This window comes from Symsagittifera roscoffensis, unplaced genomic scaffold, assembly GCF_963678635.1.
Source record: "Symsagittifera roscoffensis unplaced genomic scaffold, txSymRosc1.1 SCAFFOLD_857, whole genome shotgun sequence".
In the NCBI taxonomy this organism is placed as follows: domain Eukaryota; kingdom Metazoa; phylum Xenacoelomorpha; order Acoela; family Convolutidae; genus Symsagittifera; species Symsagittifera roscoffensis.
This window is the reverse complement of record NW_026971151.1, coordinates 1-17,000: the sequence shown is the minus strand read 5'-3', so window position 1 is coordinate 17,000 and position 17,000 is coordinate 1. Positions and strand designations below refer to the sequence as shown.

The following is a 17,000-nucleotide window of genomic DNA, read 5'->3' as shown; positions in this document are numbered from 1 at the left end:
GACAGAAAACAACACGCACTTGATTAACATCATTTAACTATAACGTGAACGACAAGGTACTATTTTTAACCCAAACCTTGGCAAAGGAGAAACATAAAAATTTAAATCATTTTGTACCGGACCACACATAATCAAGGAGATCGTAAATAATCTAAATTTTGTCATTGAAGACCAAAAATCTAAAGAACAGCAAAAATTTCCTTATGATAGGTTGAAGGTTTTTCATGAACGAACACAAATAAACGCTCTTGAAGCGGGAGAACAGATAATAGCGCAAAAAACAATGCAATAAAAGAAACAGAAGAACAAGAATACATTTTTAAAATTGTGGAGGACACTAACGCCAACTCAACAGTAGAATCTCCTTGTCGGTCTACCCCTGACAGAAAAGCAGTTACATCAGACAGAATAAACTCCGTTCAGTTCAGTACTCCAACGGAAGTATTGTACATCATAGAACCAATCGCCACATCAGCATTTGCAAAGACTCAACCTAGTATACTCACCGACGAATCAAGGAAAGCGTAGAAAACAGAACAGCCTCCAAGACACCATAAGAGAAAAAGTAAAAACAGGTCAGAATCTAAGGTAGCTGGTATTGTAAATGATGTTAAAAATGAATCACTGAATGGAACAGGAGGTAATAAACGGTGCAATAACAGAAAAAAGCGAACGATCAGCGCCTAAACGATTTAGGGACTACTTGTTTTATAAAGACCATGATGATGATAATGATTATAGTAGTATTGTTTTTGCTTAGATAAATTACTCGTGAAAACAAAATACATAACCTCATCATGGAAAAGAAGGAAGCGTTCTTTGGTGAGTCAATCTTCTTTCTTTTATGCTAAGGAAAACTAACTGGCGAAATTTTAATCGCATATGATTTTGAAAACATTATTGAGACTGAAAGAATATCCTTGAGCTTAATTAGCAATTGCACTCAAACAAATGGAATCTGAGAAATGCTTAAAAGTGTGGAAATAATCTTTAAACCACTGGCAACAGAAGTAAGGCTAAAGTTTTGCTTGTATTTGGCGTCATATTCACTGACGGCACTTAAGAAGAGCAGCTGGTGGGATGATGCAACCTACCTGCTTGAACAATCCAAGCCTATTCCTACTTTCTATCAAGTGAGTGAATCAGAGAGTGAGAAGTTATGGAATAAAGTACAGGTGCAAATACCAGGCTTTGGAAACGAGGATAATAATATACCTCTGGAGAAATTGGATAGTATCTTAGTATCAGAGACTACAAATAATTTCAAAGTAAATTTATCAAAAATTTTCATGGAGAAAGGGAGTAATAGGGGAGTCAAATATGTATATCCAGTGGAGTGGATTTCGCCTACCAATAAAAAACTATGGGTTCAGTTCTAGTCAATGGGAACTAACCATTGGGACCTTGTATTCGGAAGTAAAAATGACAAAAACTGGTAGTGCGTTAGTTTTTGTGGACCCAACGGTAATGGCACAAGTGAAAAAATGGGGAAACAAGAATTTCGAACATGAATCGGTAACGAACATAAACGATGTGAAAACAACTGGAGGACCAGTATTTTCGTTAGCAAAACTTTCGAACTCAAGTAGCGCTTTGCTCATGACACAAAAAAAATTAGTAACTACCTATCAGGGCAAATTGAATGTTCCGGAAAAAAATACCTATCAGGGCAAATTGAAAGTTCCGGAAAATTTCCGTTTGCTGCTGAAGTTTTAAAGTTTCAAACCATAAATCAGGGAGTACTCGTGAATAAAACAAACAACATCTCCGTATTTTTTACACCTGAGGAAACCACGTTTGATTTGTCAGCTAATTTTGGGGGAATAACCACTAAAATGTAAAGCAAAGTGAACTAGATAATACTCTGCTGATTGAATGCGACATAGATGACATTATATGGCGTTTGGCAAAAAGAACTGGAAGCGGAGAAACTTTTAATATAGAAAAAAAGTCGCCTTGAGATTACCACTCTGAAAAGGCGGGGGCTTTTTGTATATACATCAATGTGCAAAAATACAGGTCAAACTCGCCTAAATATCTTTCTGCACAGAAGAATTATAGGTGTCAGTTATAAATGGTGGCAGCAAAACAGTTTATGGACCCAATCAGCAGAGTAGTTTATCGCAATTATACTCTCACGCTGTGCAATGAAAACTATCCCAACGCTTTTGAATTAGGTTATGGGTCCTGGGTTTCATATAGAAAACAACTGAAATTGATCCGCACGCTAAAAAGTATTAGAGAAACCTGCGAACAATATGCAACTTTGAGCTCCTTTGTTTTTAGGGTTGGAGGCCGTTTCACCGATAAAGATTTGAGAGACAGTCAGTTTTCACAACTTATGAAACATAGTCGGAAGACAATAACAGGAAGGGAGGTCTTCCTGGGACGAAACGGGAAAAATTATCATCATCAATTGGACCATTTTGGATTAAAAATTCCACCATACAGCTGGAAAGAACAAAAAAATAAAAAATCTCAGATTTTTAGAGGAAAATGTTATTAATGATTACGTAATTGTATTATTTAATTTCAGTTGTTTAAATTTGATTGGCTAAAAATTTTTAGAGCCTTTTCAGACATGTTTCTCATTCAGATCTTTGATCGTTTTGTAAATATTGTAAAAAAATTTAATCCTGATGATGCACAAAATGTGCGGTTTGAATTAATATTTTAAATTTCTTAGGACAAGTGAACGATGAGAAACACGAAGAACGAAGTATACAATGCATGCGTAAAGAGCGCTCTGCTATATGCTGCGGAAACATGGACTGTCAAAAAATCTGACCTCCTAAGACTTGCTTCATGGGAAACAAGATGCGTAAGACGCTACCTCGGAGCACGACCTGAGCAAGACACCACCAGCAGCCGAGCAGCAGCGAACCTTGGGACATCCTTGGACTCTCACCTGCGAAAGATTCGACTAAGATGGTGTGGTCATGTACTTCGAATGGGGGAAGAACGAGTAACTCGAGAAGCATTATTGTTTGAAAAAGCTCAGTCATGGAAACGTCCACCGGGTGACCTCAGAACAACATGGAGAATGGACGTCAAGGAAGGCGTTGAACCGATCCTCAGGCCTCCCAGATTGAGGCACGAGTTTTGGAAGAAGTCATGGAAAAATTTATGCTACGAAGTCGCCAAGGACAGGCTGAGATGGAGAGCGGTGGTCCGAGACGCTGCAATCAGTGGCTAGCTGATGGGCAGGCATGCCTTTGTGAACGAACGAACGAATGGTACATCCTTTGTCGACGAGTTCACTGAAGAGCCGATCACGCGTTCTCAACTAGCGCAGACTCACTCAACGACATACCACCCAGTGGCCAATGACACATGGTCGTCGAAAATGGATGTCATAAAACGTTATTAAAGCAGAGACCCTATACATGGTTTGGTTGGGGGGCATCCCCCCTCTTAATCCACCCCTGCATAGAGTGCATTTCTAAATTCAAATTGAATAGATAGTAAATCGTTCGCAGTGTTCATTAAATTTTCACTCATTTAGTCGCTTTTTTGCTATAATCAGTAGAAAAGCCATTAAGGCAAACGGCTAGATAGCAGTAATTGAGAAAAGCTTCACTAAAGTCACGAAAAAACTATTTTTAAACATCTACAAACGCTTGATACGGCCACACCTTGAAGTTGCGAACTTAATCTGGCAACCAAAGTTGATCAAGCATCAAAAGATTTTGGAAAACGTACAAAGAATAGCGACGCGTCTAGTTAGTGGTATAAAAAATCTATTCTATTACGAACGCTTTAAAGAACTAAATCTATCATCGCTGGAATACAGAAGGAAAAGAGGGACAATGATAGAAATGTATAAAATCTGCTATGGTTCTTATGATAGGAATGCCACTGCGGGACTATTCGTGCGGAATGATAGGGATTCTAGAGGTAACGCATGTAAAGTAGTAGTACGTAGTGCAAATCTAGAAATGCGAAAAAATTTCTTCACGATAAGAGCACCTCTCGACTGGAAGAATCTGCCACAGGAAACAGTGCAAAGCAAGACCATCGACGAATTCAAGTGGAAACTGGACAAACATTGGAAAGCGATTGGAATTGACGTACGATCTCGAACGGAGATAGGAAAAAACATTTGAAATGACCACAAGAGGCACTGCCTAATGGTCATAAAAAACTTGACTTGACTATATTCACGATCTGTAATATTTGAAATTTCATTGCCTATCTTCTGTGCTTTATTTAGGGCTAGTGTTTGTTATGTGTTAAAAGAGTTAGTAGTTATCGTGTGAGACTCGCAGATCGATCCGTGACGTAGCCGAGTTTTTACTAGTTCGAGTCTTTTTTTCTTATTGGACAGCTGCTTTTTGTCGTTTTCTCGATAGTGTTTGCGAAGCTTAGCTTCTGTGTTTAAGCTCTGCGTTTTCGCTTATAAGTTATATCACAAAGAATGAGCTCTAATTGTTTCAGATTTGTATTATCTATTTATTGAAATCCAGCTGGAGTTCATTCTGTAGTTCGTTAACAGAAAATCATCGAAAAACAATCGAGCGCAATAAAGGTTTATGCCGGTTCCGAAAACCAAAATTGGTAAGTGTGCATTTTTCTGAAGCTCAAAAAATTTGACTTACCTAAAACACTAAAAGCCTTATTTTTTTAGGGAAATCAAATATCGAGCTTGTTCGAGAGCGTCACAAAAAGCGTCGCACCAAAAAAGTATTGCTCACAACAGAGCCACATCAAGGCAGTAATCAGTCTATGTCGATTTACACAAAGCAACCTGGACTAGACATTCTCGAGCATTTGGGTGAATTGCACATACAAAACTCGACTTCAAGCGCCGAATCTTCCAAACACAGTCAAAGTTTATTTGAAACACACTGCAAAACCAAAAGGTCTTCAGCTTGTCGGATATTTGAATCAGAGCAGAAACGAAATAAGTTGCAATCATGTCTGGAATGGTCAACGTCAACTCGGAGGTTACCGACTCCTTCTATCGGTACAAGATGCCCCGAATCCTAGCACAGGTGGAGGGAAAAGGAAATGGAATCAAAACTGTTACTGTCAATATGGTGGACATTGCGAAGGCGCTCAGCCGACCACCAGCTTTTAAGTGTAATCGATTTATGATTCATGTTGCAAGTCAAACGATTATAGAGTGGCTGCTTTTTTGCTCTAATGGTGTGTTGAATTAAAGAAGCTACGCTTGCTATTAGCAATTGTCGTCTAAGCGGAACATATACTCTGTTCCTGTTAACCTCTGACTATTTTTTTAAATGTTTGCGGCTAACAATTCGGCGTTGAAAATAGTTGGCAGTGTCGACATCAAAATCCAAACGAAACCAAAACCCGGAGGTTTCGCTCAAGAGTTTTTAATAACGGCGGATAACCGCTTACCTTGCCTTCTTGGGTTGGACTTTATGGTAGATCAAAGTGTATTTTGAATAATGTTGAACAATTGATATTCAGCACGAAACATTGGACAGCGCTACCAATATCAGCACAAACAACGACCGGTGTCCGAACCTTTGCAATAGCAGAGAGGAATGCAAGAATCCCCAGCAGACATGAAAAACTAGTAGAAATTGTCATTAAGTATAAAAACGGTACCGTCTTCAGTAGCACGGAAGGTTTACTTGAAGGCGTATAAAAATTCCAAGAAAAAACCTGACTTTTGGTAGCTAATTCACTGGTAAGCGTAAGCCAAAGAAAAAGTCGCCGGAAGATACTGAACATGCGAAAGGAAGCAATTAACATATACCATGACAGCAAATTTGCTCATTATACCATATTGAGAAATCATAATCAAGTAAACAGACTCTTCAGTAACAAGGAACTACCGCAGCATGAGGAGCATTTTGGCAAACGCGCTACTCTGGACGGTGCACAATTGTAATCTGAAGAAAAAGAAAAAAATTAGCAGATAATTTTTGATAAACATAACCGAGTCTTTTCACGCAGCTCAACGGACTTAGGGTTTTCGGATGAAATCAGACACAAAATAAAGTTAGGAAATAAAGTTGAGAGAGTGGAGAATTAAGAAAAGGCAACCTAGTTGAACCAACTCACTCGAATTGGGCGGCCCCATCTAAACTTGTTAAAAACGACGGACCGCAGAGATTAGTAGTTGATTACATTGAGCAATCAGATCAAAAAGACAAGCTGGCCCCTACCAAGGATAAGTGATGTCATCGACTCATTGGATGATACTATGTTCTTTTCCAAAATTGATTTAACATCTGGCTGTTTTCAAATGGCGCTAGATGAAGACTCGAAAAATTTTACGGCCTTTTTAACACCGATGGGTCCCATTGAATGAAAAAGACCACCAATGGGTCTCGCTTCAGCGCCAGGAGCGTTTCAAAACTTAATGGAGTTTATACTAAATGGGCTGTCATAGGAAATTGCTTTGGTGTACGTCGACGACATTATAATCTTTGGTAGAACATTTCAAGAACAGCTAGAGAGGCTGGAACTTATTCTGTGTCGACTGAAAGAAGCAGGGTTAGGAACAAAAAAATTGAATTGCAGATTCTTTCAAAAAAAATCATTTTCTTGGACATATTGTGTCGATCAACGGCGTAGAAGTTGGTCCGGAAAAGATAAACGCGGTGAAACCCATGAAAGATCCTTAAAATATCAAACAATTGCGGGCGCTATTAGGACTCATTGAGTTCTAACGCAAGTTTATTGAGGGGTTTGGAAAAACAGCGGAACCACTTTGCAAACTTCTTAGTAGGAGTGAAAAAATCTTTCTTAATGAAGCTTGCAAAAAAAACATTGAAGGAACTGAAAGAAAAACTGCAGCAAGCACCAACACTGGGATATCCAAAAGATAAAGATATGTATACCCTAGCAACTGATGCTTCAGTAACTGTGATAGTGGCCATATTGACACAAAAACAGCAGGACATGGAGGTGGTTAATCAAATAAGAAAATAAACAGATATTTCGAACAATACCTGGGAACAAGCCCTGAAAACTCCCATTTTAGAATTACAATAGGTTCAACTGAATTCTAATGAAACAAGGACGGCAAGAGTTGGTTGAAAATTAAGGAGAGGCCAAAGCAAATGTAAATGATTGGCTCCTCAAAGACTCTAAAGAAGTTTTGGAAAAATTTAGAAAATTTGCTAATTGAAAACGACTTACAAAAAAGAAAAAAACTAACCAAAAAACAGTACATCTTAGTCCAAATTGTTGTGACTCGAGTGTCCATGGAGGAAATGCTGGTTTTGCTACAAGAACCTTGTGGACATTTTGGTTACAAAAAGACTTTTCAGCGTATTCAAGAAAGGTTTTACTTGCCTGGAATAAGTCGGCTTAATAAAGGTTGGGTTAATAGCTGTGAAAAATGCATAGCCAAAAAGAAGGAAGCCAAGCCATCCATTTTGGCAGATAGCGTTGGATATCATGGGACCACTACTGGAATCACAAGGATTCAGGTATATTCTTCTAATCGGAGATAATGTCTCAAAGTGGTACGAAGCGATACCACATCAAAACCATGAAGCAACGACAGTAGCTAAGGCATTGATCAATAATTGGATTTCACGCTTTGGCTGCCCAGCAAATCTGCACAGCGACAAAGGATCAAACTTCATGTCGCACCTTTTCAAAACTTTGTGTTCCATACTGGGAATCGATAGAACTAGCAGAACATCACATCATCCTCAGGGAAACCCAATGATTGAAAGAACCAACAGAACAATCGAAGAAGCCTGTCTAAAAATGTGGCAAAAAACTACAATGACTGGGCTAAATATCTTCATTTAGTTATGATGACTTATTTATCTTCAATTCATGCAGTGACAAAATACAGTACATTTTATTTGATTTTTGGTCATCCTTGCTCCTTGCCAATAGATTGCATGTACGAAACATCACAAACTAAAATCTTTGCAGCGCCAAGCGACTACGTCAGAAACCTAAAGAAAGAACTTCAAACAAGCCACCAACTTGTACTTCATACAATGAACGTCGAACAAGAACGGCAAAAGACTTACTGGACAGAAAACAACACGCACTTTTAACATCATTTAACTATAACGTGAACGACAAGGTACTATTTTTAACCCAAACCTTGGCAAAGGAGAAACATAAAAATTTAAATCATTTTGTACCGGACCACAAATAATCAAGGAGATCGTAAATAATCTAAATTTTGTCATTGAAGACCAAAAATCTAAAGAACAGCAAACAGTTCCTTATGATAGGTTGAAGGTTTTTCATGAACGAACACAAATAAACGCTCTTGAAGCGGGAGAACAGATAATAGCGCAAAAAACAATGCAATAAAAGAAACAGAAGAACAAGAATACATTTTTAAAATTGTGGAGGACACTAACGCCAACTCAACAGTAGAATCTCCTTGTCGGTCTACCCCTGACAGAAAAGCAGTTACATCAGACAGAATAAACTCCGTTCAGTTGAGTACTCCAACGGAAGTATTGGACATCATAGAACCAATCGCCACATCAGCATTTGCAAAGACTCAACCCAGTATACTCACCGACGAATCAAGGAAAGCGTAGAAAACAGAACAGCCTCCAAGACACCATAAAGAGAAAAAGTAAAAACAGGATCAGAATCTAAGGTAGCTAGTATTGTAAATGATGTTAGAAATGAATCACTGAATGGAACAGGAGGTAATAAACGGTACAATAACAGAAAAAAGCGAACGGTCAGCGCCTAAATGATTTAGGGACTACTTGTTTTATAAAGACCATGATGATGATAATGATGATGGTAGTATTGTTTTTGCTTAGATAATTTACTCGTGAAAACAAAATACATAACCTCATCATGGAAAATAAGGAAGCGTTCTTTGGTGAGTCTATCTTATTTCTATTATGCTAAGGAAAACTAACTGGCGAAATTTTAATCGCATATGATTTTGAAAACATTATTGAGACTGAAAGAATATCCTTTAGCTTAATTAGCAATTGCACTCAAACAAAAGGAATCTGAGAAACGCTTAAAAGTGTGGAACTAATCTTTAAACCAGTGGCATCAGAAGTAAGGCTAAAGTTTTGCATGTATTTGGCGTCATATTCACTGACGGCACCCAAGAAGAGCAGCTGGTGGGATGATGCAACCTACCTGCTTGAACAATCCAAGCCTATTCCTACTTTCTATCCAGTGAGTGAATCAGAGAGTGAGAAATTATGGGATAAAGTACAGGTGAAGATACCAGGCTTTGGAAACGAGGATAATACTATACCTCTGGAGAAAGTGGATAGTATCTTGGCATCAGAGACTACAAATAATTTCAAAGTAAATTTATCAAAATTTTTCATGGAGAAAGGGAGTAATAGGGGAGTCAAATATGTATATCCAGTGGAGTGGATTTCGCCTACTAATAAAAAACTATGGGTTCAAATCTAGTCAATGGGGAATTAACCAATGGGACCTTGTATGCGGAAGTAAAAATGACAAAAAGTGGTAGTGCGTTAATTTTTGTGGACCCATCGGGAATGGCACAATTGAGAAAATGGGGAAACAAAAGTTTCGAACATGAATCGGTAACGTACATAAACGATGTGAAAACAACTGGAGGACCAGTATTTTCGTTAGCAAAACTTTCGAACTCAAGTAGCGCTTTACTCATGACAAAAAAATTTAGTAAATACCTATCAGAGCAAATTGAAAAATCCGGAAAAAAATACCTATCAGGGCAAATTGAAAGTTCCGGAAAAAAATACGTATCAGGGCAAATTGAAAGTTCCGAGAAATTTCCGTTTGCTGCTGAAGTTTCAAAGTTTCAAACCATAATTAAGGGAGTACTCGTGAATAAAACAAACCACATCTCCGTATTTTTAACACCTGGTTTGCAACAGGAAGCGAGGTCTTCCTGGGACGAAACGGTAAAATTTATCATCATCAATTGGACCATTTTGGATTTAAAATTCCACCATACAGCTGGTTATAGTTTCCATGGTTTGCAGAAATGGAAACACAGATGCTCCGTTATTGGGGATTAACTAGAGGAGTTGCAATCACTACGTAAACAGTTTATCTTCTATGTAAAATTTTAGGGTTGATTTTGCGTGTATTTTTCTCGGCAGCTTTAATAAAAAACGGGGCCAAAAGGGAAACGGTATTCCAATCGTTAAACCCATTGGGGGGTACATTTATTATAGACACTTGAGGAGAAACTCCAGAAGTAGATACAGATAGGAAAAATAAAAACAATGTTGCGTAAGGGAAACAAGCGTGCAATGCACAGAACAAGCGATGCTATAGAATGGACACCAGGGAATTCGTAAGTGTACCAAAGGGTTTTATTACACTTGGATTGGCCTGAAAGAAGAAAGCATGTAAAAAGTCAATCACAGCATTTTCATCGTGTCAATGAATACAAGATTCTAAGAAGTTGAGGTTCCCATTGCAATCAATGAAATCAACAGAAGCATGTGAAATCAACAGAAGCATGTAAAAAGTCAATCACAGCATTTTCATCGTGTCAATGAATACAAGATTCCAGGAAGTTGAGGTTCCCATTGCAATCAATGAAATCAACAGAATGAAATAAAGTGTTAAAGGTAGTTCAACAATTAAAGGTCGTTCAACAGAAAATATGCATCAGAGATACTGGTTAAACCAAGTCCTGGGGATGATTGATCACTTTCCGAAAAATACAGAAGCTGTTCCAAGCACAACAGCCTTAGCTGAGGAAACTTGTGATCACGTTATCAGCAGCTGGATTACCAACATGGATGTGCAATGACATTTCAGTCAGACAATGGTACAGCAATGATACAGCAATGGTACAGCAAACAGAAATATGATAACTGACACCAAGAAAAGAATGGAAAGGTGGAAAGAGCACTACGAACAACTATTGAGTACAGAAACCACGCCAACGCTGCTCCCGACCGCCCACACGCTGCCACAAGCGTTCAACCAGGTTGACCCCGAGGCCCGACCAAAAGAGAGATTAGGGACGCCATAGAAGGGCTACGGGCCTACCGCGCAGGTGGATGTGATGACATACCCCCTGAGCTCTACAAAGCAAGTGGAGAAATGCTCGTTGACCTTATAGAACTGCTACTGGACAGCATATGGAGTACAGAACAAATCTCGGACGATTGGAGGGTATCAATCCTCCTGCCATTTTATAAGAAGGGCGACCCACAAGTTTGCGCAAACTGTCGCGGGATATCGCTTCTCTGCATAGGTTTCAAAGTCCTGGAATCAAAACTGCTGACACGATTTACTGAAGCCTATGAGCCCCACGCCCGAGACAAAAAGGCGGGATTTAAGGAAAAGAGAGGCTGTTGTGATCAAGTCTTCACGCTCCGTTAGATCCTGGAGCAACGAAACGAGTACAACAGATCAACGGTCATGGTATTTATCGACTTCAAAGCTGCCTTCGACAGCGTCAAGAGAGACGCCATCTGGCAGCTTCTCGAGAATCAAGGACTACCATGCAAACTACTTAACATCATAAAAAACATGTACACGGACACCAAACGCTGCGTGAGAAAGAACATCATGCTTTCTGATCTCCTCCCCGTTAACTCAGGGGTCAGGCAGGGAGGCATTCTTTCCCCATTTTTTTTAAATCTTCTGATCGTTTGGATGATGAATTGTGCAGATAATGGCACAAACAATGGAATCAGGCTAGAAACAGTCATCTCCGATCTGGATTATGCAGATGACATCTGCTTACTAGAGGACAACGCCGATGATGCCCAATCCCTACTAAATAGAGTAGTCGCCGCCGCAAAAGAAGTCGGCCTCATTGTCAATGCCAGCAAGACCAAGTGCATGGTTACCCGAACTGACCAAGCAGTGCTGTACCTCGACTGCAACCCGCTCGAAAACGTCATTGAGTTCGTCTACCTCGGAAATCGGAAATCGTCCAACGGCAACATAGCAACAAAAGTACAAAACAAGATCGCACGCACCACTGCCAACAGCTCTAGATTAGCAAAATTCTGGAAGAACAAAGGAACAAGGGAGGGAGAGGCCGAAGATCAACAAACGCGATGAATTCAGGAGCCGGGAATTAACACTAAAATTATAGTCTATGTATAACAGGGTTAAAAGTTAAAAAACTGACATGTCAGAATCGAAAATATTCCTAAATCAAAATTTTATAACCATGAAAGAACAAAAAACTAAAAAATCTCAGAATTTGTTATTAATGATTACGTAATTATATTATATAATTAACACTAAAATTATAGTCTATGTATAACAGGGTTAAAAGTTAAAAAACTGACAGTTGTTTAAATTTGATTGGCTAAAAAGTTTTAGAGCCTTTTCAGACATGTTTCTCATTCAGATCTTCCATTGTTTTGTAAATATTGTTAAAAAAATTTAATCCTGATGATGCACAAAATGTGCGAAAACGTTTGAATTAATATTTTAAATTTATTAGAACAAGTGAACGATGAGAAACACGAAGAACAAAGTATACAATGCATGCGTAAAGAGCGCTCTGCTAAATGCTGCGGAAACATGGACTGTCAAAAAATCTGACCCCCTAAGACTTGCTTCATGGGAAACAAGATGCGTAAGACGCTACCTCGGAGCACGACCTGAGCAAGACACCACCAGCAGCCGAGCAGCAGCGAACCTTGGGACATCCTTGGACTCTCACCTGCGAAAGATTCGACTAAGATGGTGTGGTCATGTACTTCGAATGGGGGAAGAACGAGTAACTCGAGAAGCATTATTGTTTGAAAAAGCTCAGTCATGGAAACGTCCACCGGGTGACCTCAGAACAACATGGAGAATGGACGTCAAGGAAGGCGTTGAACCGATCCTCAGGCCTCCCAGATTGAGGCACGAGTTTTGGAAGAAGTCATGGAAAAATTTATGCTACGAAGTCGCCAAGGACAGGCTGAGATGGAGAGCGGTGGTCCGAGACGCTGCAATCAGTGGCTAGCCGATGGGCAGGCATGCCTTTATGAACGAACGAACGAATGGTACATCCTTTGTCGACGAGTTCACTGAAGAGCCGATCACAGGTTCTCAACTAGCGCAGACTCACTCAACGACATACCACCCAGTGGCCAATGACTTATGGTCGTCGAAAATGGATGTCATATAACGTTATCAAAGCAGGGACCCTATACATGGTTTGGTTGGGGGGAGGGGGAAGGGATGAGCATCCCCCCTCTTAATCCACCTCTGCATAGAGTGCATTTCTAAATTCAAATTGAATAGATAGTACATCGTTCGCAGTGTTCATTAAGTTTTCACTCATTTAGTCGCATTTTTGCTATAATCAGTAGAAAAGCCATTAAGGCAAACGGCTAGATAGCAGTAATTAAGAAAAGCTTCTCTAAAGTCACGAAACAAGTATGTTTAAACATCTACAAACGCTTGATACGGCCAGACGTTGAAGTTGCGAACTTAATCTGGCAACCAATGTTGATCAAGCATCAAAAGATCTTGGAAAACGTACAAAGAATTGCGACGCGTCTAGTTAGTGGTATAAAAAATCTATCCTATTACGAACGCTTTAAAGAACTGAATATATCATCGCTGGAATACAGAAGGAAAAGAGGGACATTGATAGAAATGTATAAAATCTGCTATGGTTCTTATGATAGGAATGCCACTGCGGGACTATTCGTGCGTAATGATAGGGATTCTAGAGGTAACGCATGCAAAGTAGTAGTACGTAAAGCAAATTGTAACATTCGTCTACTGCAGTCACACATGAGGCTTAAGAAAAATAGGCCCTATAACCATTGGCTCAAGAGTCAGGGACACTATCTCTTGTGTTTTTGTACCTCAAATCAGTCGGAGCCAATTCGGTTCGCTTGTGACATGAGACTACGACCCGTTACAGCTTAAAGGCTACTACTAAAATATCCCCCCACTCTAGAATTAGAAACGTCCCCATACTTAGGTCTCTAGATACCCAAAATACATGAACGCCATTAAAAACCGGGTCGGAACAATCCGTTAAGTTACTTTTTATTAGACAGTGGAACTTTGATCCATTTCAGATGGATCAACCTAAAACTCGCCTTACCTCAACATAACAATTATAAAACACACTCTAGAAATTTAAATTAGTACTCACATTGTAGCACGCTCAAGAAAGGGAAGTACTTCAGTCGGTAATTAACTCGAGAATTAAATAATGTAACTAAAATGAGTTTAATGTTTGTCAGTTTTAACAACAAGAACAAGTTTGTACTCTAGACTGTAGTTTCTCTTGAACCATTGGGACACTCAAGCTGTCCACCTTTCCACCGAAGGTTCACTCTAGTCCAGTTTAGAATAATACTCCAATCACAACAATCCAGTTCGTGGGGATGCGCTCGTCTCTGTTTTAGATGGGACAGCTCTACTCTAGATTATTATCGCTACTGAAATTGCGAATAGCAATTTCCCACTGATTTTTCTAGCAACTTTCCCGCGATTGTCACTCGATTGTTCTGAATTCTCCCCTTTGACTTTCAGCCATCGCGAGAAAATCGTGCATGACAGGCTCCATTCGAATTCTCGAAAAATCAAACCTCCCTCCAAAATCAAGTGTTTTTCGCTCCTCTCAAGGTCAAACCTCCAAATATGACCGACTGGCACATACTCCCCGGACTCGAGATCGATGTCCTCATCGCGTGCTGTCTTCTGCCAGTGAGTCCCAGAAAACCGAGTGTTACTCAAGATACAGTGCCAGTGGTCATTTACAGAAGTTTGCAGCAGACTTAAGCTTATCTACACCCCAAAATTCACAGCCATGTAAAATTTTCACACTATCGCTAAACAGCAATCAAAATCTGCACACACCTGCACCCTTGAATTCTCGCTTTCCAAGCCAATCATTTAAAATTTCTTTTGTCCTATTCAATCAGGAAATTGTCATGCAGCATTTTGATTTATATAGTAAATATAGTATATTAATAACAATATTTGGTTTGTTAAAATTTCTTTTTCGTGAATCCAAGTTTCACCCGGATCCACGCTCAAGCCCCCCTTCCCTCTCAAGACTCAAGATCCATTCGAACCATCCACTCCTCTCGCACTCCTCGCCTTGGAGGTGCTGCACCCTGAAGTACTAGATACGGCAAACTGTCTCAACAGTTCTTCTTCATCATCGGAGCTAATCACGATCTCCTCCCAAACCTTCAGCTGTTCATAGGATCGCATCCATTCTCTTTGCTCCTGCAACCTCTTTGCCTGGTTGGGTAGTGCCTTCACTCTAGATTCCCTGTTCAAACAAAAGGAGTTGTGCAGGCTCAAGCTCACGTTCTTCGCCAAGTCCTCCTCTAGTATCGATTCTCTCGCTTTGGTATTGTCTCTAGACATTTTACCCACTCTCTTCCATCCTGTCGTGATCGCATTTCGATGGGTTAACAGGGGTCTCTTGAAAGCTTCCGGCCCAATCTCGGCCTGGAACTGTCGATACTCCTTTTGATGCTTCCTCATGTGATCTTTCGTTGTCATGTACAACCAAGACGTCAGCGTCGCCCGAAACCATGGAAAGTACCTCAGGCGGCTCCAGTCTGACTTCCGTGGGTATGGCGAATACTTTGCACGCAGTCTCAAACAACTCGAGTCTCCTGCTGTAGTCTATCGCGTATATTGACTCAGCCGTTGGCGTCGTTGCTTCCCGATACTTCGTTATATTCTCTTCTATCCATCTCAGAGCCAACATCGTACTCACTACTAAGAGCGTCACCTTCTGCCGGTGATCCGGTAGTCCGATCGACCGAATTTCTTCCATATCCCATACCAGGCAAAGGTTCTTGTGATCTGGATACCACACCGTTTGTGCCAAACAGTGGCATGGGCATTCTCCATGGGTGATCTCAATGCTCCTGAGGTTACGCTCCCCCGAGGCTTCCAAGAGAGGCTCAAGCTCTATCATTTTCTCATGCATCGTGTCGCTATCTTCCATGTTTGGAGCACCTCCCCCAGGTTTTCCAATCACGTTTTGTCTTTCGTGATCGCTTGTGTTCTCACTCTCCAACTTCAAAAGTTCTTCTCCCCAGATTTCACTCAAGTCATCTCTCAATTCTTTTGGTACTGTCCCTCTGATTTTTCTCAACAGCTTGTGCGAGTGATGCGATATCCGAGCCAACCTCACGCACTTGGGTACTGAGAAGGCCATGTCCACCAGTACTCCTTGGCTGGATGCTTCCACCATCGCTATGTGCAGTGGGTAGTGGCTTCCGCACAGGTTGGCCATCATTGACCCTATCAAGGATTTTGCGTTCAATGGCAGGCCATAAGCTTCACTCATGGGAAACCCCATTTCCGCCTCGAGACCAACCTTCCAGCTCCGGATGTGTTTTTGAGTCACCTGCAACACCCCAGGCCATGATTCTACGCTCAACGCCGTCACTAAATGGTGTTCAGACTCTAGCCTCTCCAGTGACTGCAGACTACACATTCTCGAGAAGAATCCGAGAGCTGTCGCTATATTCACTGTAGTTCTCGCGTAACACTCCGCAACTATTTGCACTTCACTTTTCTCCCTTTCCGTAATGTCTTCAAACCAAGTGACCAGGTCTTCTTTTTGAAAGGACAGTATCCTGACACATGACCGTCCATCGCAGGTGTGCTCTCCGTTCCCACACGTCGAATCCAGACAGCTACCCGGCTCCATCTTCTTTGCTGACCTGAGCTTGCTCGTCTTTTCGCCTGACTCCTGTATCTGAGGTGAGATTAGCTTGTGCAACACACTCAACTTTGCCAGATCTTCATCTTCCGTTGGTGCTAACCTCACTCGCTGGGTGGTTTCCTCGATCAGACTCGCGTGGGGATGTGGACACCAGGAGGGTCTCAATAACTTCCATACCACTCCCAAGTTCGTGATTAACAAGCCATTGCCTTCACCCATGTTCACTACAACTCTCTTGCTCGAGCGCGGTATGCTCACCACCTCCGGTGTTTTCTCAAGAATCAGGCCCAGGCTCGGCCTCTCTTTCTCCACCGCGTCTATTTCCATTATTTTTTCTGTCCAAAACTTCAGCAGCTCCGCTACCTCGTGGTTCCTGTGAGCGCCTCCAGTTTCTGAGTCTAAGAAGGGGTTGTAGGCTATTCCCATCACTCCTGACACG

General features: G+C 40.7%; 1 protein-coding gene across 1 annotated transcript; it reads left to right on the top strand.

The window, feature by feature from the left end:
• The first annotated feature begins 4,916 nt into the window (after positions 1-4,916).
• On the top strand, positions 4,917-11,964 carry LOC134856217 (uncharacterized). Its single transcript, XM_063872559.1, has 2 exons — positions 4,917-5,082; positions 11,567-11,964. Exons 1-2 carry the CDS (start codon positions 4,917-4,919, stop codon positions 11,962-11,964), a joined length of 564 nt encoding a protein of 187 aa, XP_063728629.1.
• The last annotated feature ends 5,036 nt before the right edge of the window (positions 11,965-17,000 follow it).